This window comes from Scophthalmus maximus, chromosome 7, assembly GCF_022379125.1.
Source record: "Scophthalmus maximus strain ysfricsl-2021 chromosome 7, ASM2237912v1, whole genome shotgun sequence".
Classification (NCBI taxonomy): Eukaryota; Metazoa; Chordata; class Actinopteri; order Pleuronectiformes; family Scophthalmidae; genus Scophthalmus; species Scophthalmus maximus.
This window is the reverse complement of record NC_061521.1, coordinates 6,549,110-6,576,881: the sequence shown is the minus strand read 5'-3', so window position 1 is coordinate 6,576,881 and position 27,772 is coordinate 6,549,110. Positions and strand designations below refer to the sequence as shown.

At 41.3% G+C, this 27,772-nt stretch overlaps 1 protein-coding gene across 1 annotated transcript in view; it reads left to right on the top strand.

The window, feature by feature from the left end:
• The window catches only part of lrp5 (low density lipoprotein receptor-related protein 5), a 54,616-nt gene that overhangs the window by 11,066 nt on the left and 15,778 nt on the right, over window positions 1-27,772 (top strand). The window contains exons 2-11 of the mRNA XM_035642199.2: window positions 342-542; window positions 634-850; window positions 3,347-3,415; window positions 4,417-4,545; window positions 7,459-7,655; window positions 7,990-8,121; window positions 13,082-13,170; window positions 13,652-13,870; window positions 14,019-14,107; window positions 14,479-14,650. Of these exons, the coding sequence (XP_035498092.2) occupies window positions 342-542; window positions 634-850; window positions 3,347-3,415; window positions 4,417-4,545; window positions 7,459-7,655; window positions 7,990-8,121; window positions 13,082-13,170; window positions 13,652-13,870; window positions 14,019-14,107; window positions 14,479-14,650 (1,514 nt within the window). The remainder of the gene's footprint in view (window positions 1-341; window positions 543-633; window positions 851-3,346; window positions 3,416-4,416; window positions 4,546-7,458; window positions 7,656-7,989; window positions 8,122-13,081; window positions 13,171-13,651; window positions 13,871-14,018; window positions 14,108-14,478; window positions 14,651-27,772) is intronic.

The window sequence follows — 27,772 nt, the reverse complement described above, 5'->3', positions numbered from 1 at the left end:
AGATCTATTTCGTTGTGACTTCTGACAGAACCTCTTTTGTAAGAATTTCTTTTTTTACTGAGAGAAATGTAATTCATTCAGTTCAGTGCTTTTTGTATTAAATACTAATAAAGCCAGAGGAATTAGATTCAATGAAATTCTCTTAGCAGATCAATGCAATGCGGTAGGTGCCACTCGTTCAATAGAAGCATCATTTCAACTCTGAAGCAAATGACCAGAGCCCGATCTAATAACCAATAACAACACACACAAAGTGTGAGGTGAAGTGAGGTTCACAGCTGTATGATTTTCCGTTATCTCTGTGTTTTAATCTAATGTATTGAATATCTTCTGCTTTCCAGGCTCACCTCTCCTCCTGTTTGCCAACCGGCGTGATGTGCGGCTGGTAGATGCAGAGGGCGTGCGGGGTGAGTCGGCCATTGTTGTCAGTGACCTGGAGGATGCAACAGCCGTGGACTTCCTGTACACCGAGGGCCTTATATTTTGGACAGATGTCAGTGAGGAAGCCATCAAACAGACCCACTGGAATCAATCATCCAACTGTAAGACTACATCTTGTTTTCTGTGTGTTTATTCTCCTTGAATAGTGAGGAACACCAGTAATGTTTCACACTGTGTGTGTTGTGGCTGCAGCTCTTAAAGAGGCACTGGGAACTGGGCAGACCGTGGTAGTGTCAGGACTGGACAGTCCTGATGGGCTGGCCTGTGACTGGTTGGGTAGAAAGCTATACTGGACAGACTCCGAGACCAATCGGATTGAAGTGGCCAACCTAGACGGCACCTCCAGGAAGGTCCTGTTTTGGATGGACTTGGACCAGCCCAGGGCTGTCGCTCTCAACCCCGCTCGAAGGTAAATACACACATGACAAGAAGCCTTCCCTAGTCCCTTAATGATCACAACTAAGGGCCTAACCCCAACCCTGACCTAAACTTTATTCTAAACCTAACCTAAACCTTAAGTCTTAACCCTCAAACAGCCCATTGAGATTGTGAGAACTGCCCATAATTTCATTGTCTTCAGATGTTTCTTCTGCCAGCGTCCTAGTATAATCTCCGAAGAATGTTCGGGTGAGCCCATGTGAGAACACAGCAGGAGAATTCGAGAGAGAGAGAATTCCCAGCGAGCGAGTTGGCATGTCGATGACCAACAAAAACACTGCTTTCCTCCCGCTTCTGTAAAATATTTTGTTAAATCTAAATACATGGGCTATATATATGTATGTATATAGTTTAACTTAAGGAATGTCTCTCTCAGTTTAAATAAAAGTGTGTCTGTTCAGTGAGGAGTGAAGTGATGATGAAAAGTGCTTTGTGTGAAACAAAGACACAATGTTCTTTCTTAAATCCAACCTGCTTACTGCCCATAGGTGTGGAGTATAGAGCCCGACCGATATGGATATTTTGGGGCCAATATCGATATTAGGAAGTACAAGATTCCTGATACAGATACATCAGCCGATATATGTGTGTGTGTGTGTATTATATGTTTATTTAAATCTGTCAATGATTGCTAAGATGTCGAAATGTAATTGATATTTTAGTTTACCATACACTTTATCATAAATAATTATAAATTGAAAAAAAATACAAATACAACCAAATAAATAGAATTTGAATTATTTTACCCAAAATATAAACATAAATGCACATTTAACGGCTCATCAACAGATATGAGCCGATAATATCGGTCGGGCTCTAAACGTATCGACATACCGATATGTCTGTGAAAGGATAATATGGGCCGATATTATCGGCCAACCGATATATCGGTCAGGCTTTAATTTTAATTGTTGGGAAGAATATTTCAATATAGTACTGATGTCGTCAGTTGATTTAGTTTTGGATGCCTGATCATTTGTTACATGACTTAGACAAATGTGTTTTTGTTTTGTGCAGCAGGTAGAGGAATCTGATATGGCAACATTAGCACAAATAAAGAAAGTTCCAATCGGTCAGGGATAGCCATGGTTGTAATTATTAAAACCAATTACCAACTGTGTGAGCTAAAACATCAGACAACCAAACTTGGTCAAATATGCAATGAATAAGATCAGTGTTTATGATGGAATAGGAAACCAAATGTCAGCTTTTGTTGGGACCACGGCCAGGTTACTTCACCGCACAGACTGGCTTCTAAATATTTTTGTAGAAAGCCCTGATGCCAATCTAAGTCTTATCTAAGTCTTCAACTTATATTGTGCAACATAATGTGTCAATTCTGGCAGACTTGAACTTGAGGTGCAGGGTGCAATGGCAACAAGACATGAAGGCAAAGAGTCACACCATGAGAATGAAGGAGAAACATAACACTGGTCTCCCTCTCTCTTGTACACAATTTGTAGGATCAGCAAAGCCTGAGCTCTTCAAATGATAGATGTTCTGTGGTGGGTAGATTCAGTCTGTAGAATGCAGTGCAGCAGGAATGAGGTGTAAATCATATTTGATGTTGTTAGACAGTTTTCTCATTTCAATGACTTATGATTGTGCTTAACAGTTTTCATGATGGTTTAGGGTACATAAGTCTCCCACCATGAGCTCTACAGCATTTTCTTTTAAAACTTACTAAAACACTGTACATAAAACAGATGTTCACTGACCTCCTTAACACAATGCACTAAATCCTTTCCTTTAAATGGACTGTTTTTATATAGCACTTCTCAAAGCGCTTCACAGAACAAATCACTTTCACCTATTCACACACATTCACACAGCGCTGCTGCAGTTTACCCACTTCTTCTGTCACATTCCGACACACTCATACGCTTCCGAGGAGCCGTCAGAGGCAATTCAGGGTTAAGTGTTTTGCCTAAGGACACACCGGCATGCGGACTGTGGGAAGCGGGGATCAGATTGCCGACCTTTGGGTTAGTGGACGCCCACAGCCCCCCCCAACTACAACTACATTTATACATTCTTTTTCTTTTTCCTGATTACTGAAGCATTATGGGTCTCTCACACTGTAAACAGTCTTCTGGAAGTGACGGAATGCCATTGTCAGCTCAAGGAACAAATATGCACGGCTAACATTTATATAGATTACAATAACAACAGGGCGCGTCTGTGTTTGGAGTTGTTGGCAAATCTATTCCCGTTGTTGGCGGGAAAAACAGGAAAAAGCCCTGAAAATAACAGGTAACATGTCATACACTACTATATATAGTCAAACAAAGACAATGAAGACATACATTAGAAACCAAAATGGAGTCAAATGGAAAACAAACAAGAAAGTCATTGAAAATTAAAACGAGTTGTAAAATCGCAGTATCACCCCGGCGTTTCAGTAACCTCATAGTTACTTTGCTGTGTTTTTATTGTTGACATATTTCCTCTCTGTTTTTCCATCCAGCTACATGTACTGGACCGACTGGGGAGAAGAGCCAAGGATAGAGCGTGCTGGCATGGATGGCAGCAATAGGTAATGTGACTGTATATATGAAGTGAACCCACCTACTGTATTCAGGGTACACACACAGGCCCAGTAAACATTATACAAACTGCAGTTGAAAGTAGGGATTTCCGGATCTGATCTCAACGATCGGTATCGGGCCAATCAAGGCATTTTTTTAATGATAGGGATACACTTTATTGAGCATAAACCTATTCCTGATCAGCTGCAATAAGGTCTGGTGCAGACCAGAGTTGGAGAAAAGAGAGATGCATTGATTCGTCTACTTCTCTAATGCCCTAACATTTGTAAATAGAGAATAAACAACATGTATCATAGGTTTTTTTGTGTAGACAACAGTGTTGTATACCGGATGTTTCTCCCAAACTGGTTCTGGTTCTGCTAGAGATTTCTAGCAGTTTTTTCTCCTCCACAGTCTCAGAGCTGCTCATTGTGGGAACTGTTGGGTTTCTCTGTAATATTGTGAGGTCACAACTTCACCATGTATAGAGCCTTGAGATAATGTATGTTGCGATTTGGTGCTATACAAATAAAATAAAATTGAATTGAATATATATGATCCACAAAGTAAATAAGAAAAAAGGAAATGAATATGTTTACAATTACTACAGCATAATAGACTTGAGCTAGTTATTGTCTTTAAAAAACAGAAACAAATGGAAACCAATGCGGCACTATATTTGAAATAGTTGAAGTTGGGTTTAAAAAAACAAAACATTAAGGAACAGCTTGGAGGCAGACATATTTTTTTTTCTTAATGCATTGCAGAGCTTTATAATTGTCAGACATATCCATTGGATTCATTTTTAAAACTTTAATGTAATGTAAGTGTGCACTGTGCAACTGTATTATCTAGGAAAATACAAGTATCGGATCGGGACTCGATCTCAGCAGATAGGGCAAAAAAAACTTGATCGGGACATCTCTAGTTGAAAGATTACGTTCAAATACAAGTCAAATACCAATTTTTTATATGGTGTCTTCACTCTGCTTGCCTTTGTCTCCAACAGGAAAGTGATTGTGAACGTGGACATATACTGGCCCAACGGTCTGACGATAGACCTTGTGGAAGAAAAGCTGTACTGGGCAGATGCTAAACTCAGCTTCATTCACAGAGCTAACCTAGACGGATCAGGACGGTATGGAGCTTTGTGTACGGGTGTGGATGTGTGTGACTGTGTGAACTGCTTGAGTTACACTGGAAGGAGGGCGACTGTAGAAAAAAGCAAACTTTTTCATTTTAATAATAATATCATATCAGATGACACCACTGATTTGAATGAACATAACCTTAAAAAAAAGAGCACCCAGAGAGCACAGACCTCCGCCAAGGTTGAGCAATCCCCCACCTGCTAACTTTCGCTGAAGCAACCAAATCACCATGGTAATTACGGTGATTAAATACTGAAATGGTAAAACTAACCGTCTGGAATCTATCATGGTAACTGTGGCAACCGGTTTTATTCCCTACGTGGCTGTACGATGCCACAGTTCACAAGCTCCATTGTTTTCTGCTCACTTTTTGGTTCTTGTGGTCTTAATAGTAAGTAAGTAAGTTTATTTCATACAGCAGCCGAGTCACGAAGGGCTCCACGAAAATACAATTGTTGACATTAAACAATAAAAGAACAAGACAATAAAATATGAACACACATTTGCAAAACTAGCCAGGTGAAGACGAGACAAAGGCACGTTGGAGTAAATGAGTTACGGCTGCTTTTTAAAGGCGTCAAAAGAGAGCTCAGATTGAATGTCTGTCGGAACAGTGTCTCAGTGTCAGAGCCATAACTCTCAATGCATGATCACAACCTGTAAGCCCTGGTCAGAAGACCTCAGAGACCTGCTGGTGATATAAGGTAGAAGCAGGTCAGATATGTTCACAGGCGCTCTGCGAGAATGAAAACCTCCAAATGAATCCTGAAGCTCATGGGAAGCTGATGTAAAGAATAAAGAATACATAGATTGAATTCTACTGGAGGTGCCACCAAAACTTCTGAGAACACCGGGAAACAATATGAAGAAATTTAAAGAAATACACATTTTCTTTCTGAGATTCAATGCTCTGGATACCAAATTGGGTTTTTTAACATTTAAGCCTTTATTCACACTATTAGCTCACGTGTAACCAATCCACATCACAGAGAATCAGAAATAACTGTAAAGGCAGCATCAGGTGTAGCTTCATTTTACCTCAAGCATATTTCTACCGATTATCAATATGGTGGAAACGTTGGATTGAATCCAAAGCAAGATTTAGTGAAATTAAAGCCTGTATCTTCATTCCTTATGTCCTTATGTCCGTATTTAGTTGAGTATGTTGATAGGTTTGTTAGGAAGATATGACTAAACAGCTGAATGTACCCGACAGGTTCAGTAGTGAAACATTTTTGCACTCGCATATACACTCGCACAAGCCGAACAGAGCTTTGAAATCTGGAGCTGGTTAAATTTGTTCTTTTTCTTTTTCCCTTTAACCACTGCTGGCAGGCACCTCTGCTTTTAGAGCGCACACACACACAGCACTGAATATGATGATTGATGAAAGCCAGTTTCTGCTGTGTTGATATTCTAAATACAAATCTCCTTTGATCGCATGCCTGCGTGCGTTTGTGTGAGTACATTTTCCTGTAAGTGATTCTAAAGTGTGTTCTCTCCTGTTCCAATCTCACACTCGCTCACACACACATGCTTCTCTGAATATTGTGCTTGTAGTTTTTTGGCCCTATGGATAAGGAGAGCATACATTCATTGGCTGGCTGCACAATCTTCTCAATGTTTTGTTTTAATAAGAAAACTTGAATCTGTTAAAATACTGATCACATTTCCGTGGAATGTGGTCGAGATATTCATGGTCCCTGTTGGAGCATTCCTACTGGTTTTCGGACCATTCCTCTGGTGTCTCCATTAGGACAAAGTGTCAAAATCTTTTCATTTCGTCTTTTACTCTTTTGAAATGATTCTAAACCATTCTCTCAAGAGGACAAACTCTTTTATATTGTGTCACATTCTGGACACATTTGACACCTTTTCGTTTCACTGTTGTCTGTATGTTGTTTACATTGTCCAACATTGCAGCTCAAGAGTCAGCAGCGGGGATTCTGTTTTTTGTTCCAGCACAGAACCAGCAGTTGTACAAATGTAGTTGCTATGTTTTTCCCATTTCTATGTGCTTTTGGGATTTGTGTCTGACTCCAAGTGAGCCTACCTGTGCTGAGGTGGGGGTGACGGGCTTCGTATCAAATCTCAATACTTCTTTAGTACTGACCAAAATATATTTTGCACTGAGTTACAGTTTCAACACAGTTTTATACTGTGCTTTATTCAGATTTGGCTTATTTTTGCAAATAAATAAAGGCGTTTATTCTTTAAAGTATAACCATACTAGTAGGCAGATTTTTGGTATTGGCACTTATGTCAAAACAATTCGTACAAAACCAAGAGTCTGAGGTTGCATTTTTTTGAGCTGGTTCTGGTCTGATATTACAATATGACACCATAATATGATATGTTCTTGGCTGCTCCGATAGCAAACTCAAGTAGAAAAGACAGTTATTGGGGCTTAGCTGGTCACTGCCTCTCGACTTTAAATCACATACAGCTGTTTGCTTACTTTTATTATTATGAAACCTTAAGGACCTTAGTCTGAAACAACTGTTTCAACATACTGCTGAATTGAAAACAACAAAACATGAAATGTTGAATTTTTTAAAGTATAACTAAAATAGAAGAATAGGTGTGTATTAACAATCTACTGAACAGCGCAGGACGGCTTGTTCACGGCCGGTTAACATGTAACGTGTTAAGAGCTTAGCATTCAATTGTAAGTCGATAAAATATCACATTAAAATATGTATTTAAGAGGAGGTAAGATAAGATGAACCTTTATTGATCCACCTTAGGGGAAACTCAGAATCGACACAGCAGCACAAAGTGTCGCAGCACAAGGGAAAGGAATAATAAACACTATGTACAATAATGTGCAATGTAGTGGTGCAATATATTTCTTCATCATAGAAATACTTAATAGGTTTCTTCCTAATTTTGTCCTGCAGTGAAACAGTGGTGGAGGGCACCCTCACCCACCCTTTTGCACTGACCCTGTCTGAGGAGACCCTGTACTGGACTGACTGGCAGACCCGCTCCATCCACGCCTGCAACAAAAACAGTGGAGACAAAACCAGAGAGATCCTCAGTGGGATTTACTCTCCGATGGACATCCAGGTTCTGGAGTCCTATCGACAGCCGGACAGTAGGTGGACTGTTTGTACATGTGCATTAGAGCGAGGTCAATATTCCATTATTTATTAAATTATATGGAACTGGCCTAAATACTGTCATTATACTGACATAAAGTCAGATACTGGTCTCTTTTCACAGTCGAGTCAGTATTTTATATTCTTTTTAAATATCTTTTCTAGTAGGTAAAACCTTGTTTATATCTTTATGTATTCTTTATTTAATTATGCCACCTTTTCAGGCCACCTTCCTGTTCAGAGAGCTAATCATGTTTTCCCTCTCTGTCTATTCTCTCTCTCTCTCTCTCTCTCTCTCATTCCCTGGTCTCTTTGTTGATGCCACTGAAGTCCAGACTCCCTGTAGTGACAGTAATGGAGGCTGTAGTCATCTCTGCCTGCTCTCTCCAGTCACGCCCTTCTTCAGCTGTGCCTGTCCCACTGGTGTCCAGCTTAAACCAGATGGAAAGACGTGCAAGCCAGGTATGGATTCTATTTAACAACCTTCATACAAAAAGAAAGGGAGAAGAACTGTGAGAGGTGCACTGCTGAAATGGTCTTCTTAATTATCTGTGTCAGAGACAACATCATACAGGTTGGATTGTTCTGTTGTATGAGTTTTTGAAGTCTAACTACACTCAAATTCCACTAGAAGCCATAATTCAGTTAAATTTTTATTTGTATGACACCAAATCACTGTTTCATAAGATGTACACCAGGTAAACAGAGCCAAGAGCCTCGACAGTCATTAGAGGCCGGTGTAAGTTCCTTTGACTAGGTACATGTACGTCCCAAGTAGTATCAAGTATCTGACCATATCGAGTCCCCATCCGATGCTTGTATTTTCCTAGATAAAACAGTTGCACAGTGCACACTTTAATTACATTGACGTTTTAAAAATCAATCCAATCTATATGTTTTACAATTATAATGAATTATACATTTTTTGGGGGTGACAGACCAGTGTGAGAGGGGGTGAGAGTGGCCCCTGCAGAGGCGTCAGTCCGTGTGGAGGGCCCTGATGTCTGTGTCTCTTTGAAGTTGTCCACATCAGCTGGTGTTTGTTTGAGGCATTTCTTTCGTACCACAAGACCAATAGATACTGTAGTTGGGTTTTATGGTGCACTTGTCAGCTGATTGGGTTACTTCAAGCTCACGGTCAAACTTTAATATATATTAAGCGGTAGCTCAAGAGATAGCCAGTAAGTGGACTTGTTGTGAAAAACTCGCCCCCAAATGGATTGGATAATCCATTTTTACGGGATTCTGATATTATCAGCGCACGAGATGCTAGATTTAAGTTTGATACATTCTGTTGGAACATCACCCACCTAATGTCCTGCTGTTGACCTCCACCATCACTATCCTTGGGCGTCTCCAGTGACGAAGCACGTGTATCAGCATGAAAACAAATGAAAAATGACCTCTGCTAGCAGAGCGGGACGCCAACCGACCGGCCGCCATGTTGATTCCCACGATGTGGAACAATGGAGCCTTATTCTGCAAAAGCACAACTCAGTGTTATAGTGTATCTATCAGTTAGGCTGTGTTAATGTGAATGTACTCAATTTGAATGAAGCATGCCAACCAATCACTCCGCCACTGTGGACAATAAAAACAACAATGCTCTATTGTGTCAGCCTGCAGTGTGTGTGTGCGTGTGTGTGTGTGTGTGTGTGTGTGTGTGTGTGTGTGTGTGTGTGTGTGTGTGTGTGTGTGTGTGCACGCACACATGCATGCAAGGCATACATATGTTTGTTCATATTTTTCTTTGGCTGTGTGTGATTTGCGTTAAAACCCGTTGTTGTGAGGACATTTTGGTGGTTAATATTTGGTTTTAGTGTTCAGGTTAGAGATGGGGTTAGAGATTTATTTAATTGCGGTGGTTTTGGTTAATAGGGAATGCAGTGTGTCAGTGAGTGTCCTCACAAATGTGCATGTGTGTGTGTGTGTGTGTGTCCATGCTTCTAATTTGTTTTGCTTGGCTGGTTAAATTGAAGGCGTTTGTTTTTGCGCTGGCAGCAGAGCCTGTGTGTGTGTGTGTGTGAGACTGTCAGGAGTCTTTAAGTGTCTCAGGATGAAGTGAAGCGGAGAGAAGAGTGGAATCACAGATGCTTTTCCTCCATCCTTTTCATTCTTTCCCTTCATTTATCCCCCCCTGCCTCATCCATTTAGGCAACAATGGAACAACTTTCGATGTCAAATCTGATTGGTGCTTAGGCTGAGAAATGTCAGATTTTGATTGGTTATGAAAGTGCAGCTGGATGTCAGACAGGAACATTTACATGATTTGTAGAACTCTGTCTTTTTGATATTTGAGCTGACATTCTTTTGAGATATTGGAGATATGTGCTGCGTATTGTATAATGTACTGTTGGAGAGTACACAAATGAATCACATTTATATACTGTAAATTTTAACAGAGCTACTAGAAATGTCAGTATTATTTATGCTGTGCAGTTGTGGCTTTGTCTTAGGCTACTTCTACGTTTCCATTTTAAAATGACTGCCATCCAAATACAGAGAGGTTTGTAAACGCTGCGAGCTCGGTTTCGTTTGAAATCTCCGGGTTTTCATTTAAGCGCATGGACATGCTGTACACGTTGTACACACTTATTGTCAGTTACAGTTCCAACTCGTCATTTGTAAAAGAAACGAAATCCCTGCTCTTACTTTTCACCATGGCTGTTTTTTGTTTGTAATATTTTCTGTCGTAGACAATCGGCTTCCTGTTCAGTTATAGCTACCAGTTCACACATGCTCAGTGTCTGCAAACGGTCAATTGATATATGTTTTCAGGTGTGTTAGTATGAATGGAGATGTCTTCTGACACGGGACTAAAACGTAGGGCTGGGCGATAAAACGATAACGATATTTATCGCGATAGACACGTAATCAATATCAATAGAAAATGCGTTCGATAGAACGTTTCGATAATTTTTTTTCCTTGTTGGAAGAAACCGGAGCAAAGAGTCTAGCTACGCCGGCCGCTAGCTACGCCTTTCTTTATGTTCTATTAATGTTTATATTTGTTTATTTGAGTGTTTTCCATGGTTGTGTTGACATTCCTTTTCCCTGTCTGCCTACAATCAGTGGAAGGTTAAGTTTAAAATAAAAATGTTTAAATTTAGTATATTTTTCTCCTGGTCCTTATTTTAAATAGGTCATAAAAATTATCAATAATTATCAATATCGACCTTTATGAAACACTTATCGTGATACACTTTTCAGCCATATCGCCCAGCCCTACTAAAACGCTTGTGTGGACAGATATCATTTGAAAAAAATGTGTTAAACGAAAGCGTAGTTATATAGATGGAGCCTCAGGACTCCACTGGATTGATCTGAAATGTGAGACAAAGATGAGACAGAAAGATAAGGTTGATAGGGGAATAGAAAAAAAAGAGAGAGAGACGCTTTGAACTGCTTTAAATGTGAGCTCTTCAGAGTCAGAGGTGAGAGAGACAAAGACAACAGCTAATTGTCTCCCATGAGGTGATTTTGGCTCCTGTTAAATCTGAACCAACAGGCAAACACACTGGAGGATCCCCCAGGCCTGCAGAGCCCTTTGTTTCCAGACTGGTTGGAGCAAGGGGGAGAGAAGAAAAATGATAATAGTAGAGCTTGGCTCAACCTTGAAATCTTCTTCACCACAGAGACATTGAAATTGGACTGTGGGGCTTGGCTCTAATCCAGATACCAAGTACTCAGATTCGGATCTGCTCGACGGTGCCTTAATATCTATGCTTTAAAGATATGAGCTCTGGAGAAAAAGCACCATTTTCCCAGTGGGGGAAGGATGTCTGCTTCTTTTCAAGTTTATAATGGTGCTGAGTGAGCAGCAGAGCAGTCGGAGTTACAGAATGCGGGATTGAAGCAGCTCCAGACTACCTTCAATGAACAGAACCTTTGGTTCTCTTATCGTCCAGAAGGGTTTTCTTTAACGCAAGGACGAGTAGTGTTGCACCGTCACACCTCACTCTATCACCGTCATCAAGCATGGGATAAACATAGGTTTAAAGGCATGTTGTCGTGTCCACCCCATTACCACTTATATACACACAAATGCACAAATGAGGGTTCAGGTCCTCTTATGAACCGGCTGTCGGTACCGAAATATAAAGTCTTTCACACGTCCTTTTGCACCAAAACTATAATTCATAATTAGCCTGACGTTAATTATCAAATTGTAATTGTGGTTTTAGTCCATACTTGTATGTTCTACAATGTTGATAATAGTGTTTTGGTCACGATATGGTGGACTTAAGAGAAAAGCTAAAAACATAAATGATATTTAATAACAGGGTCAATGGGTCAGGTCAGGTCTGGGTTGTATACGAAGGCCTATTATTACGGGTTGGCTCTCGTCACGCACTTCAGACTTTTTGGGCTTATCATACATCGAGAGACATTAAGAGCTCATTTTCACCGGTGGTGAATTAGGTGCCAGCTGTCTTCAGAAACAGGTTTAGGTGCTGCGCCTGGGCCTAGTAATGGTATGGACAACTCTGGGAGTGGGCAGTGAACAACTATGCTCTCACTTGAATCAGTCCAGCAATCCATAAGCTGCATAGTGACTCACATATTCACTCGTGCAATACACATGTAAACAAGACCCAAATTATATTTTTACACTTCAAGTCATCACAATATTTTGTAGATGGCTATACTCAGTGATTCTCACTCTTCAGAGATTAGAGATTTCAAACGGAAAAAGTGAAAATCTAACAATAGGATGTGACAGCCAATAAGAAAGCCAATTATGACATTTTAACAACTGATAAAGAGCACTCTATATGTATATATATATATATATATATATATATATATATATATATATATATATATCTCAACCTTCCTTATTAAAATCATTGGAAAATGTCTTAATGATTTAATGCTTAGTATTTGCTGTAAGGGTCTTTGCTAACATTGGCTTTAATCATACTTTTTGGATTAAAAGAACTTAAAAGATCATACATCTTGTAATTTTGTCACTTTTTCATGAAGCGTTTATACATTCAGTAAATATATTTGTATTTGGACCATGTAGATAATACGGATTGTTGTATTTGTATTGGTGCTGAAAGTTTGATTCTCCTCAGATGTTCCTACAGATCAACCCAAACCTCAGGAATGTTTCTCGAACCCAATGTAAACACAGGGGGAATTGCAGCTCATCTGATCCCAGATCTAACTGTTATTTTGACTTTGCATGTTTCTGTTATTTTATCAGGTTTGACTGACAAACATTTTGTTCTGAGCCATCAGTTGTTCCTTCTAAATGTGGCCTAGTAAATTGTACAAAGTTGTGTAGTAGCATCTTTGTGAGGCTTCGTACGTTCTATTGTTGTTAAACTGTAGTCAGAGAGGTTTGGGATTGGCTGTCACAAACCCTCCAGAGAGTCCTTCACTGCTGCTGAACTCACCTCGTCTGTTTGTGCAGGAGCAGAGCAGGTCTTGCTGCTGGCTCGACGGACTGACCTGCGAAGAATCTCATTGGACCTGCCGGATTTCACCGACATAGTGCTACAGGTAAACACACGCACACACTCATCATTACTGTGAAGGGCTCCATGCTAACTTTTAAAATTTTGTGGCACTGGTGCAAAATGAATTCTACCTTTTCTTGACAGTTCCAATATACATTGGTAATTTCTTAACACATTATGTAAATGACTGGAAACAGGAATAAAGGTCCACACACACACAAACACAAACACACACAGTATATAGCTTATACAATATGCCTGATTTATTTTTCCCACCAACATACAGCGGAGAAGAATACCAGGGTCAGAGAAGAAGGCCGACCCTTCTCTGCCTCTGATTGGCTCAGACCGTTGTATTCTTCTCCGCTCTATGCTGGTGGGGGAAAAAAACATAACACTACACACATAGACCTGCACGTAATAAGCGCACCGGTGCGACCAAGGAAAATGTTTTTCCCCCTCAGATTTTTGGTCAGTTGTTCCACTTTCATATGAATCACCATTTTTTTACTTTGCTCATGCAGGTTGACGACATTCGCCATGCCATTGCGATAGACTACGACCCAGTCGAGGGTTACGTCTATTGGACAGACGACGAGGTTCGGGCCATCCGGCGATCCCACATTGATGGCAGCAATGCCGTGATGCTGGTTACCACGGAGATAAACCACCCAGATGGCATTGCTGTGGACTGGGTGGCCAGAAACCTGTACTGGACCGACACTGGCACCGACCGCATTGAGGTACATGCGATGTACATTAGTGCTCTATTAATTGTAGAAAGCTGTCTGATGTATTTTTGTAGGCCCGTCTGTCATGTGTAGCTCATCCAGCGATTCTGTTCTGTAAATATGTTGTAATCTGATACTGAATGATCACGTGGTATTACAGGTTACCAGACTGAATGGAACCTCTCGGAAAATTCTGATTTCTGAGAACCTGGATGAACCCAGAGCCATTGTCCTGGACCCCGTTAATGGGTAAGTGTGTGTGTGTTGTGTGTGTGTGTCTAAAAATATTTACCAAAATAGAAACAAGTCCTGATCTGTAGGTCGTCACCCAGAAAAGCTAGTGTGTTTAGACTTTGGTGAGGTATTTAGATATGCATGCTGGAAAGTAAAAGAACAATTTAAATGTTCAACAAAACAATTCGAAAGTTTAAAATCTCAGCGATCACACAACTGGAGATGAAATGAGGATTAGATGAATCCAAAAATAAAGATATAATTTTCTTTTTAAGCAAATATAAACACAATAAACACACAACAAAAGGATAGACTCTACCAATGAATCAGGATATGTGTAAAATAAATAGTTTGACTAATACTTATCATCTTTCTGTCTCTCTCAGGTTCATGTACTGGACTGACTGGGGTGAGCATCCCAAGATCGAGCGGGCCAACCTTGACGGAACGGACCGGCTGGTTCTGCTCAACAGCTCTCTTGGCTGGCCCAACGGACTGGCAATCGATCACGCAGCAGGAAAACTTTACTGGGGAGACGCTAATACTGACAAGATAGAGGTATGGGCTTTATAATATCTCATGTATGTTTGCTTGCGCCGTCCACAGCACTCCTCTCTGCTGGCCTTGTTTTAGTTTGAAAACTCCAGGGCTGTGTTTTATTATGAAAGGACAGAAACAGAGATGTTTGAAAAGCATGACGCCGCCACCCGCATTTGCTTCCTGATTGGTTCTTTTCAATCACGACTGGACTACCAACACTTACTGTCACTTACTGAAAAAATTCTATGCCTCTGATCTAAATTCAACATAGTTCAGCATTGGTTTACATTGTTTTTTGAAAAGAAAATAACTATCTTCTGCATTGAGTATATATTTTCCTGACACATCTTTGAAGACACTGCCCCAAGAGGAAGGTTAACCCTGCGTTCCATTATACCTCAGAGTTGGAAGTCGGGTTTGTCTTTCCAGTATAAAAAACTCTGAATCGGAATTTCAGCCTGGGAGGTCGGAAAAAAAGGCTTTGTTGGGCAGCGAAGGGCTAGCGAGTTGACTTAATAAAGAAGAAAATGAAGGGAAAATTATTTTTTGAGCCATCTCCTTCATGGGGTTCGAGGTGTGTTAAACGTGGTTTAACACGAGGCGACATCCCGGTGGGAGAGGGCTTGCGGGACCTGGTTCCACGCACGTCTGCATCCTTTTGGTGAAAGTACCGGAGTGCGATGTTAAAGAGGCGGAGTTGAAGTCTTGGGGGCTCCGTTTGGTACTGCTTTCCTGTGTATCCTGTGATGAAACAACATGAATCTGTAGTCCATCGTACAACAGTTCACAACAAGGTTGAGAATCAAAGTGCTGCTGATGGTCAGTGTTTTCGATGTGTATGTGTGTGTGAGAGGGAGGCATAAAACACAACAACGGGAGGGATCTTTAATGCTGTGTAAAAAAAAAAGTGGCACGATGCAAATATAACATATAACATATTGTATACATATATACAATGCGCACATGCGGTTTTCATAGCCTGTCTGAAGGTTTTTGAAGCTACATGTTGTTAATGTGTGCGAGTCAGACTCCACACCCCAGTCACAGAAGCAGAGATCAACAAAGTGAGGCAGGGGTGGGGGGTGGTTGTTATTCTTGTTGCCCTTCCCCCTCTCACCAAGACTTGTATAGCTGTAAAGCAGGTGTTCTCCATTCTCCTTCACTCGGTCAGGATCTCAATCTGTTTCTTTAGACATTACGATAACTCTCTTTCTCTTTTCTACCCTATATTTTAATTTAGTCCTGTTTCCGCTTGTTAAAACTTACCAATCAGTTTTGTTTGGTGTTTTTCCCCCCAATTTCTTGCTAATGAGCATTTGTCTCTCTTTTTTCTGTTTCTCACTGTTGTCACTGTGATCTGGTGTTTGTTGTTGCATATGCAGAATTGGACAAGTTTGCTGGTATTAACATTATTTCACAGTAGTTGAGAGAGGAAGACAGAAGACTAGACCAAAAGTAGTGAATGCCTGAGCTTTCTGGCTGAATGGTTACCAATTTAAAAGGGGTGGCTGCTCCTTCTCTCCCTCCCTCCCTCCCTCTGTCAGGGTGAAAGGACCCACCTCAAAGGGCTTTTTTCACATTTCAGCCTTGTTTTTATCCTGTTGAAAAGAAATTGCTGCTGGGTGTGAAGACATTTCCATTGTATGTCTGCCTCTCTCTCTCTCTCTTTGTGTGTATGTGTGTGTGTGTGTGTGTGAGAGAGAGAGAGTAGGTGTGTGAGTGTGTCTGAATTGGTTTAGTATTTGTTATAACATACATAAACACTAAGGCTGTGATATTTGCAGCCATTTGGCAGATTCACACCTCGGTCACTGAACAGCAGCTTCACTGAAATAAATGTGGTTTATTCAAGTTTCCATCCTATTTCGTCATCAGTAATAATGAAACTGCACTTACCATGTTAATGTGCTGTGTGTGAGATCTGTGAATACACTGACATCATTCCGGTTGGTCAAGAAACATGAGATGTCACACCATCAGACATTTGATCTGATTTTAACTTCATGACCCAAAAATTTGTGATCTGACTTTTGCATCACTTGAACTTGATTTTTGTCAGTCTCATATTTCACTGGGTGCCCAGACTGAACATGTCACATTTTGCCCTTGGATATTAGAATAGTGTTTTGAATTAAAAAATCGTGATAATTCTAGATTAATCAATAATGACAACAATCCTTAGTTTGACTCTCGTAATGTAGTTTGCCTCTGTGCCCATGTACATTCATTTGAAAAGCATCCACCTACCACATCATGCATATATGCAGCTTTGTTTTCGGAAAAGAATAGTGAAAAGATATGAATGTATATAATCTTTTTTATAATATTATTTTTTATATTTTAATGTTCATGTGTCCACAGTGTTGGGTTTTGGAACTCAAAAGGCAGCTGCTTGATTTGTGATACTTTTAGATCTGATCTTTTTGAAGCAAAAGCAGTAATAAAACAATAAAACTACAGCTTACAGTTGACCTTTTCGTCATGTTTTTCAAACCTACTGTAGTAATCTGATGGTGTTTCAGGGTTCGGGTTTCAGCAGCAAGTGCTACATTGCACCTGAGACAGAGAGAAGTCTGGCTTATCAAGTGGATGCCCTCAGTAAACACCTCCACTGTACCACACGACTCACTTACTACAGTAATGGGGTGTACATAAGTGTAGTGTAGCCAGGCTGCCAAACAGGAGAAAAAAGTGAGCAGCATTTTTCTTTCTAAAAGACAGAAGAGAGAGAATGATAAACGACTGAGACAGACCGAAGACCTTCTCCAAGAACACTGGAGAAACGCTCTCTCGCTCTCCCTCACTCGCTTTGTGTTTTTTTAGTCTTTTTTTAAAGAAATCTGACTCCCCCTCTGCAACCTCCCACCCCATCCCCCTCTTCTGTGAAGAAAAACCCTCTGAAGTTACCACAGGCCCCCTCCTTTTGAAAAGGAGCGTGTGCGTTCGTGCATGTGTGCGTGAATGTGTGAGTGTTGGCTGCTTTGACCGACTTGACTGATGTGTTGCTTTCGCTGCTCGCACACATACATACAAAATGGCTGCTTTGTTGTGAATATGCAGATTGACAGTGTGGTGCCATTCAGTCACACTGCGGAGCCATATGGTAACTGCTTGTGTGTGTGTCTGTGTGTGTGTTAGAGCGGGAGCAGGGAGCAGGGAGGTGTACACGGTGGAATTTCCCCTGCTTAAGGCCCTGCAACCTGTTCCAGTCCCCTCTCCTCTCCTCTCCTCTCCCTGGGTCTTGTTTCTGTAACCATCCAGCTGACTGAGACATGTGTGTTAATGTAACCACGTACATCAAGTGCTCAAGAACTGAGCACTGAACTTAGTGTACTTGAGTATTTCCTTTTTATTCTACTTCTGTCATCTGACAGTTGTATTTACTGGTGTGTTTAATGAATTCGATATTGCACACATGATATGTCTATGGAAAATTATGATTTTTTATGTTGTAGCACAAACTACCATACAGTACAAGTGTAGTTGAAATGAACAATGAACCTAAAGTATCTGTTCAACAGTATAGAAAACACGAGTTATTGTTGATTGGCTCATGACTTAGCATACAGTCTGTTTTAGCCTGAACACTATATCCATTTACTATACGGCTGGTGAATAACATCATGAATCACAAAAGGCGAGTCATCTTCCACAGAGACATCAATAAATCCCACTAAAGACAAGCGGCTCAGGGCCGAACATGACAAGTATAACACACTGACAGAGGCATGTGCATGGGTTCATTAAAGTGTGTCCTGGTGCAGGTAGGGATCTCAGAGACAGACAAGGTGTTGTTGATTCAGTGCCTCAACGGTGACGCTGAGATTCTGAAACATTGAGCTCTTGGACAAAATGTGTTTCACAGAGGAAAAAAGCGGAAAGATGCCCTGGAGCAATAAAACGCTGCCCTGCATCAGAAAATAAGTGACTCCATGTAGTGACAAAACAATCAGGAAGTCGATGTAGTTCAATTTTATATTGGTAGCGCCAAATCACAACATGCATCGTCTAAAGGCACTTTGCACAGTGAGGTCGAGACCTCACAATATTGCAGAGAAATATCTCTGAACAGAACCAGAACCAGTTGTGGGAGACACATCTGCCGCGACCAGTTGGTGAGAGGAGAGAGATGGGGGAGGGAGGGGAGGTGGGCAGAAAGAGGGGGAGAGAAGAGAGAGAGAGGTCAAACAATTCTCTGTAAGTGCAGGTGAAGAGTGCCTCAGAGAGGGAGCAGGACAGACATGTTCATGAAGAGCTGATTGGACAGAACCGTCGGCCCGATCTCGTCTTTGTCAGATCCCGGAGCTCAGCACGAAACGTTGTCCTCTTGGGACAGGAGTGGACATTACTTAGCCTTTGATTCAGATTGTCCCAGCTAGTCAATCAGGAGCAGCAGAGACAAGCGTACCCAACCCTGCCCGTCAGCACATGACAGCAGTTAGTCTACTGCAGCCTCCTTTTGAGCAAATGGGACATGGACCAAAGCTCACCCCGAAGAAAAGTTCCCAAAGATGCTTTTTTTTAATTTTAGGAGGAATGACTCTGATGTTAAAGTGTTAAAGTTATATTACAGCATATACGTATATCTAATACAAAAAGAGGTGGGACTTCATGATGCAAAGCTCAAATTGTCTCGCCACTGGTGCATATAAATAGGAAGTATTTCAAGTACTCAAGGTCACATGGATGTTGGCATGTTGACTTTTTTTTCTGTTGAAAACGCTTTTCCTGAGACAAAAGTGATAGGTGCCTGGCAAACTGAGAGAGGAGAGCTGAATGGATCAATTAGATAAAAGATTGAAATGAAGTTTTGTGTGGACACTGGCCTCTGAGCGGCTCTGTGCTGCCCTCATGCTTTATCCCCTGTGAGGGCCGTGACACGCGATTGGAGACGGCTGTGTGAATCGGTGGAGCCCCTCTTTACAACAGTGGCAGTGGCGATAATGGAGCAGGCAGCCAAGGGCAGGCGAACTTCAGGGGACAGGCAGCGAGCAAACTGAGTTGTTCACTGGTTTCACCGATCAACTGGAGATAGCTGATCGTAGTCCTGCAGTTCCCACTGTCGGCTCAGGGTTCACTCTGTTGTCCCATGCTATTTAGACTACATATGACAGATTCATATTCTCTTTACACAATATGTTGTACCGTGTGTGCATTTTTGTTGCAATGCATTAGAGAACAATTATTTTAATTCCAAGGTTTGATTTTTCTCTCGGCCCAGAACTGGTCCCAAGGCCTTAATATAGTGCACATGTCACTTAAAGTAGGGCTTTATTTTAATGATTGATTAGCATTATAAATCACATTTGCATTTCAGCTTTCCGGGGTTTCTATCATATTATGTTTGCTGTTTGGTAGAACATCTATGGACAGCGTGTGCAGCTTGTGTGGCAGAAAGGTTTGGACGGTGTCTCTTCATACGCAGCATGGACAAAAAAAGCAAAGCCCGATTGCAGTTTGCAGCCAACAGTAGCACTTAAGATGCATGAGCCAAGATAGACTCAAAGGAACCATTTTCTAAAACCCCTGTCCTGTCTGGTATTTGTTCTCTTGCTTTCCAAGATGGCACAGTGCATTGTTTTCACCAGTCACGTACCTGGAGCACAGGGGGTTTCAATAAAAAGAAATAGGAACAGGTCAGTCTGTACTAAGGAGGGAAAAAAATGTCTTGGCTTCTCCTCTTCGGGGTGGCACATTCAGTCAGTTGAAAGGTATTTGAACAATATTCTTGAAGTGCTCTAGAACCCTGAAGGTGAGTCGTTTGTCCTGTAATAATGAGCTTTAGGGAGCCCAGAGACAAAACCCAACATTGTGTTTTACAACCACCTGCAGCATGTTCACATACAGTGTCTCAGTTCAGTATAAAAAAAACAAAGTGAATGAAATCCTGAACTTGTGGACCATTTAAGCAACATACTGACCTCTTTTTGTTCCTAGTCTCCTGACAATCACATGGCTTGCTTTATATGCAGGAGAACACACCACTATACTGAAAGCATTGAAAGTGTCCTTGAGTGACAACACTCAAATGTTCCAAATCTGTTTTTGAAATTCAAAGTCAAGTTGGATCAAGTCCAGTCAAGACTTTACATTTAGTCCTGTCCTGGTCATGACATGACTGTGTTTATGACCCTTGCTCGGACAAGTTTCCATCATAACTCCTGAATGAGCACACTGTGTGGGCAGTTCTCAGCTCAGATAAATAACAGAAGCACCTGTCGTTGCTCAGAGTTTCCACAGTGTCCTTCCAGCTCACCTCTCCTCCCGGCTCTGCTTCCATCCTCTCACCCTCTCCTCGCTCTGCTCCTCTGTCCCTGTGACAGTGACAGTAGCTGCATGGCTCCTCTGTCCAACATCTGCGTGTGTGTGTGTGTGTGTGTGTGTGTGTGTGTGTGTGTGTGTGTGTGTGTCGCTGATCCAATGCATCCTTTGAGAATGGTAATGTTGTGGTCGGACGTAAGCTCTGTGGTGGACTGGTAGCAGCAGCAGCAGCAGCTACCAGTCCACATCTGTCTGTTTCTGTTGTGTCCCGTGTGGACGAGACACAACAGATGGTCAATATAACTAATTTTCCATAGAAGCCGCTTGACATTCTTAGAATGTTGTTACTAATATAACGCATGCGCTCCCTTGGCGACATTATGTTTCTGTCTCGGCCAGTTTCTTCCCCAAACTGATAATCCCACATTCACATGTGACGCCATTATTGGCCAAATGTGTCAGAGGTGAGAGAGGACCGATTTTAGAACTTGTTTTGAGAGGCCTGGGTGTAAAATTGAATGCACAGCGGGCAAACAAAATATAGCAATTATTCCTTCGATTGAAACATTGAATCCAAATCAGTGTCTAAAGTGAAATCATGTTTAGTCATGATGCGGTCTCCACAACATTTATAGCCAGATCCCGAGCAGCTAGAAACCAATGGTGGCTGCTACTGGGACCAACAAGGTTTCTTTTGGATGAGTTGAGTGTATTGTTTGTCACACATTGGAAAGACTCAGGTTGCACATTCCTGAGAAGTGCTCCCATTATGAAACACCCACACAGATAAGTCAACACTCCCAGGGTGTCTCTACGCTCTCTGTTTGCTGATGAAGGAAACCGATAGCACGGTGTCTGTGTGCATGTGTGTTCTGCTTGCAGACGAGCACATTGTAGGATGAGGATCAGGTCATTAATGTTATCATTCCTGTCTTTGGAATTAAACCATCTGTGCAATATTTGCATTTTTCTCGTTGATAAAATATCAAAAAGGAATTTGCAAGGCTGAACAAACAGACTAAAGTTATATCCACATTTTAACATGGAAAAGTGACCACTGTGAGTTATTTAACGTGATGCAGCTGCACTTAAACTCTATATAATATACTGTAGCTGCTAAATGTACAGTGCCATCAAGCCCCGACCGTAGCATTTTACTATACAGCATAGTCACTCAAGTAAAAGTAGTTTTACTTTACATACTTTTTACTTACGTGAATGCACTTGAGGAGGAAAAATGTACTGTAATGTAACCTTACTTTACTTGATTTAGATTGGCCAAAATGTAAAAACATAAACAGTGAAGGTTTCGTTAGTGAGTAGACCTTGAGTAGACAAAAACAAAAGAAATGAAAGCTGAAAAACAGGCCTGAACAAACTGCACTCATTGTCTCTACATTTTTTTATCACTTTTCCAAATGATACTTTTTAGGTTATTGCTTTTTGGTTAAAAAAAATGATATGACTAAATGTCAGACTATTAGTCAGTTGGCAGAATGTTAATAAACTTTTGGTGATCAGTTTATTATTAACGTCATGTAGTAAGATTTTTTTTTTAACCTTTCTCTGGTTGCAAAGGTTGCAGATTCTCTTTGCTGCTTTTATCTGTTTACTGTATAATATACACAACCTCCATTTACCCTGTCCAGTTGTTTGTTGGTTGGTTTGTCAGGAGGATTATGGAAATATTTTTTGGCCAAGAACCCATTCAATTTTGGCGTGGATCCAGACAGGGGCGGATCCAAGAATTTGGAATCTCTCTTTTTTCTTCTTCTTATTTATTTTTACAACAGCTACATTGATTTCCCAGGGAACCATGTATGGGTCTTGATGACAATTGATGAAGCATATTTAGTGTCAGGTTTAGTGATGAAGGACCCAAAGGCAGATGCAGGAAAAATTATGTATTGAATGAAAAGGAAAAAGTCTTTGAAAGGAAAATGAACAAAAAGCCAAATCAGCTAATCCACATGAAACGCAAGGAGCAAAAACACCAGGAGATGTCAGGGGGGCACAACGCAGAGCAGATCTGGGGCCTGTTCTTCCAGTTTAACTCTGGAAGCTGGTCGACTTCTTATCAAGTTATGCTGAACCCCTAACCTACTCCGGAGCAGACATGCAGCAGTTATTTATAGATGATAAATACATTAGGGACAGGTGAAGACAATCACCAGGGAGGGAAAGACGAGAAAAAGTAAAGTGACACATAAGAAACAGGAGAACAGGAAGTGAATATGAATATAAACAGGTAACAACGACAACAGCACACAAGGGACCACAGGAAAGTAAATTCACAGAGACACACAAGGATCGGTAATCAAAGACAAGAAGGGAAGAGACACTGGGAAAGTGACAATAAAGTCAAACAGGAAATACCAAACTCAAGATGTAACAAACACGAGGGATGACAGAAGGTAACATAACTAAAGCAGGGACACAAAGAATGGTCAATTAAGGATTAATGAACAGTAACGTCTACAAACAATGAACAAAAAGTTCACAACTGTGTGTGACCCTGGCGGATCATGACATTTAGGGGACTGACATACATACGTATGGGTGTGAGCAATTTGGTTCAGCCTGATTGGATGTAATGGGACTGTTGGGCCTTGGCGGGGTATTGTAGTTGTAAATATACAACAATATAAAACAAAGTGAATGAAATCCTGAACTTGTGGACCCCCCCCCCCACCCCGAAGCTCTAATGGCCATCTCTAACTCTTTAATCTCAACAAATCTAAAAAGTAATTCATAATCCACCAATGGATTCTGGTTCATCCAGGTCACAGTTGAATCAGATGCTCCTGATCCAGCCCCCTACATCTGTTGTGTGTGTTTGCCTCCCACAGGCCGGGATACTGTGGCGTGTTACCACTGAAGTCAGGTGATGGACGCGCAGTAATCAGTCAAAGCTTTTAGTGTATCCCCGCTTGGTGCTAGGTATTACGGTTCTGGATGAAACACCGTGAGCTTCTCTTGTTTTCCACAGGATTCCATTCATCCAGCATGATTCATTAGGTTGATCAGAGAATATCCGCGCGTGAGAGCGTATGCGAACTGTCCTGCGATGGCCTGACGTCTCCCTGCGTGTCCGATGAGACCTTTGTTACCGTTCAGTTTGCCCTCTTTCTGTCTTTTTGTCCCTTTTCCCCCGCGTCCGTCAAGAAATGAGATGTTCTCACACCCAAAATGAAAAAGGACGGGGAAGAAAATCACACTCCCAGTGCATAATTCTTCCTGAAAAAGCCAGCGGAGAGAAAGAGCGAGCGAGAAAGGAGGAGAGGGCAGAGAGAGGGAGTCTCTGCCGTCTTTTCACTGGGATGGCCATGTCTAATTGTGTCACAGTGATAAATGAATAGGTTTTTGTGGAGGGGTCAGGAACCTCCCTTGGATCAGGGGCCCATCAAAGTGAATGGTTTATTTTATCGTTTGGTCCCCCTCTCACCCCGTCATCTCAATAGATATTTAAATGAGCATTCATTAAACAGATAGCTGCTAATAACAGCAACGGCATTTACATTTCTTTGTTCTAGGTATTACTACGGCAACACAAGGTGACAAAATCTAATCTAAATGATTTGAGCAAATGTTTTGTGGAGTCAACATGAAAATCCATTGTCTTTCCAAACCCCACCAAGTTTCTTTCACTGGGACGACACTGGACTTTATTTAGAAAAGTGTTCAGATGTGGTCTGAATGATGTGTGTGTGTGTGTGTGTGTGTGTTTCTCCTCTTGTCCCCTGCTCTCCTCTGAAACTTCTCGATTTGAAATTACTCTCTTGCTCCCTTCTTCTTTCTCTTCCCTTTCTTCTTCTGTAGTATTTTTATGTCAGTGCACAGGGTGTTAGCAAACGTTTTTATTAGGACAACCTAGAAACTGCTTTTCTAATAAGAAAGACTCTATGATCAGGGCTGGGCCATACTTGAGTTATTTTGTTGTCATTTGATGGAATGTTACTGTGACGATGAGATCACATCTTCGTTTCATGGAAGTCCCATTCTGAATTTCATTTTGGGGAAGAGAAAGAAGTCCCAGGGAGCCAAATCCTATGAGTGGGGCAGGTGGGGAGTAGTGTTTGTGTTGTGTTTCTAACTCGCTGAGCAGGAATATCAGCATGATGGAGTGTCCATCAGTTCAGGATGTTTGCATCGAATGCCCTCCCAGGAATTGCCCTCAGATCTTCTTGTTTGCACCTTCTAATTAGATTCTTTTTAGGATTCTCTGCTTGGATTGTTAAAATCATGAAATAGATGTAAATGTCATAGTAATATTGTTATTATTCGGTATGATCAAGTGCATCCATATCGCCCATCCAAATCAGTAATATGTAAGATTATCCTACATGAAGTGTATGTCAGTGTAACATGTCTCACTGGGTGGGGCAGTGTTTGTTCCTCTGTATTGGTGGAATCAAGCTGTCATTGGTGCTATGGCACCAGTGACACAGGAAATACAATCTGGGAAGTCCAATATGAGTACGATGTACATAAATACTCTCATATTTGGTCTAGATAAATGGGTTGGATTTGAGATGTCTGATGGAAGCAAGGCACAGTCATCCATAACCTCACTACAGCACTGACAGTGGTTTATAATGTGGAGATGAAACACTGTCGACATATTTATATCTAGCATTTTTTTCAAGAAACAGCTATCTATGAGAACACAACGAGCTGTGGAGAAGTATTCAAATCAGTAAAACATTCTCTCAGTGAAAAGACACGGTTGAAAACAGAGGCCTGTCCTGGGCTGGTGCACAGGGTTTAGGATGAACAGCTTGGCCGAGGGCAGCTGTGGTCGACGAAGGCGATTCTTGATACCGTAACAGTTGAAGTGAAGGCCACAGATCTGGACTCATTAAGTTATTACATGCTATTTGTGTGTGGGGGGGAAAATCATAAAAATAAGAATATTTTTGTAGAACTTAAATGGAAACCTACTGCAATTAGGAAAACGTGTTGTAAGACGCGGCCACATTTTTTAGAAAACTGGTGCCCACAGCTTGACAGGCTACATGATGAGATAACACAATATCACAGTGTCACAGTCTGGTAATCGCTCCAACAAAGCAATGTTATCTGAACAGTCATACTTCTCAAAACAAAAGTCAAACGATAAGGAGGTCCTGGTTATTGACATCAAGTCAGACAACTCTTCTGTCTTCTGTTCTGCAGTTCTTCCACTAGAGTCACACAGAGGTGAACATTTCTGTCATGAAAACATTTCTTTGCATTGGCTCACCACATGTCATGTCACAAATCTGTAACAACTAACTTTAGGGGAATCCTCACTATGACTAGATTAGATTAGTTAAATTTAAAAAAGGCCGTCGTTTATGATAGGTTTGACATTTTGGGCAAAAATTGCTGCGGGTTTTACGGTATCGCGCACCTCTAAAATGTGCTAATGTAAAAAAAAACATTGAACTTTTGGAACATTAGTAAATGTTGTATATTACCATTTATAAGACAGGTAGCCGATAATGAGCGTATACAATGGGTTAGCGTGAGCAGTGCTCGGTGGGCATGATTGGTCGACAGCCGCCGTGTGGAAATGTCTTTACATTTTCTACCAGGGATACTTGAACTCAAGGTTAGATTAGATTTTGGTGGACAAAGGTCAAGGTCACTATGACTTAACAAAACATGTTTTTTGGTTATATCTCAACATTTCATACGATTAATATGCCAAAATACGCTGTATACCTGCTATTAAATTCCTCTAAAGTCTTCACAACATGTAATATATAACTCTGGATGGAAGTGTTAGTGTCAGTATGATCTTATACCCTCCAGTACACACTGGAGTGCCAAAAAAAGACCTCAAGAAAAAAACTGATTGTTTTTTGGTTGTCTTTGCTTTGACATGGCCAATAGTTTGTCAGCATCTTAGTTCTGACTGGGTGAAACCATTAGACCTCACCAGCTGTAGGGCGGCTTCACACTGCTCAGCTAAACCAAGCAACCACTTGTAATGCGTCGGTTTGCTGTGCACAGACGGTGTAGTAGTGCAGCAAATTGTCCCACATAATTCCTCCCAATTATGAAATCTCTGGCATGGCACAGTGAAGAACCCCAGCAGTGCGTGACCAGACACACACAAACACACACACACACCCTTCAGACTGCAGATGACTGTACTGTGTTTAAAATAAAAACGTGTCTATTTCAGTCGACGTCAGTCCAGTAATAGCACGGGCGGAGAGGAGGAGGGCTGGACACCAGGTCTAATTGCAGCCTTGTCAATTGCAGCTCTCGCTTTCTACTTGTAGAAACATGCATATACACACACACACACACACACACACACACACACACACACACACACACTCACACTCACACTCACACTCACACACTCACACACGCACAGATACACAGCAGGGGATTTTTTTGGCAGGGGTGTCTTCATCAGTTTTCAACAGCCTAGTAATAGATGCCTTGTGACTGATATGTGCGTAGACTCGAGCGCACACACACACACACACACACACACACACACACACACACACAAAACAGGCATGTGATTTTGCAATCTGTGTGTCCTGATGCTGTCTCTCCTGTAACATACATTGTTAATGGGGATATGACAACATATCTAAAATACATATTTATGGAACTGAGCAAGATGGCGGCTCACATCAGCTGATGAGATAAATACCCGTATGAGAGATAATCCCAAAGAGTGAATACCATAATATTTTCATTGCTACTGATACTGGCCTTTTGACTGAAGAGCAGGAAACTAGATGGAGCTGTAGTTTGAGAGAGGAGAGTGGATGAAGGAGTGAGCTCGCCTAGTGGACACACTGTTCCTTCTGGCAAGAGAAAGGCTCAAGATTGCTCAGTGTGTGTTGTGAAAGACAAAGAACTGAACTGTGA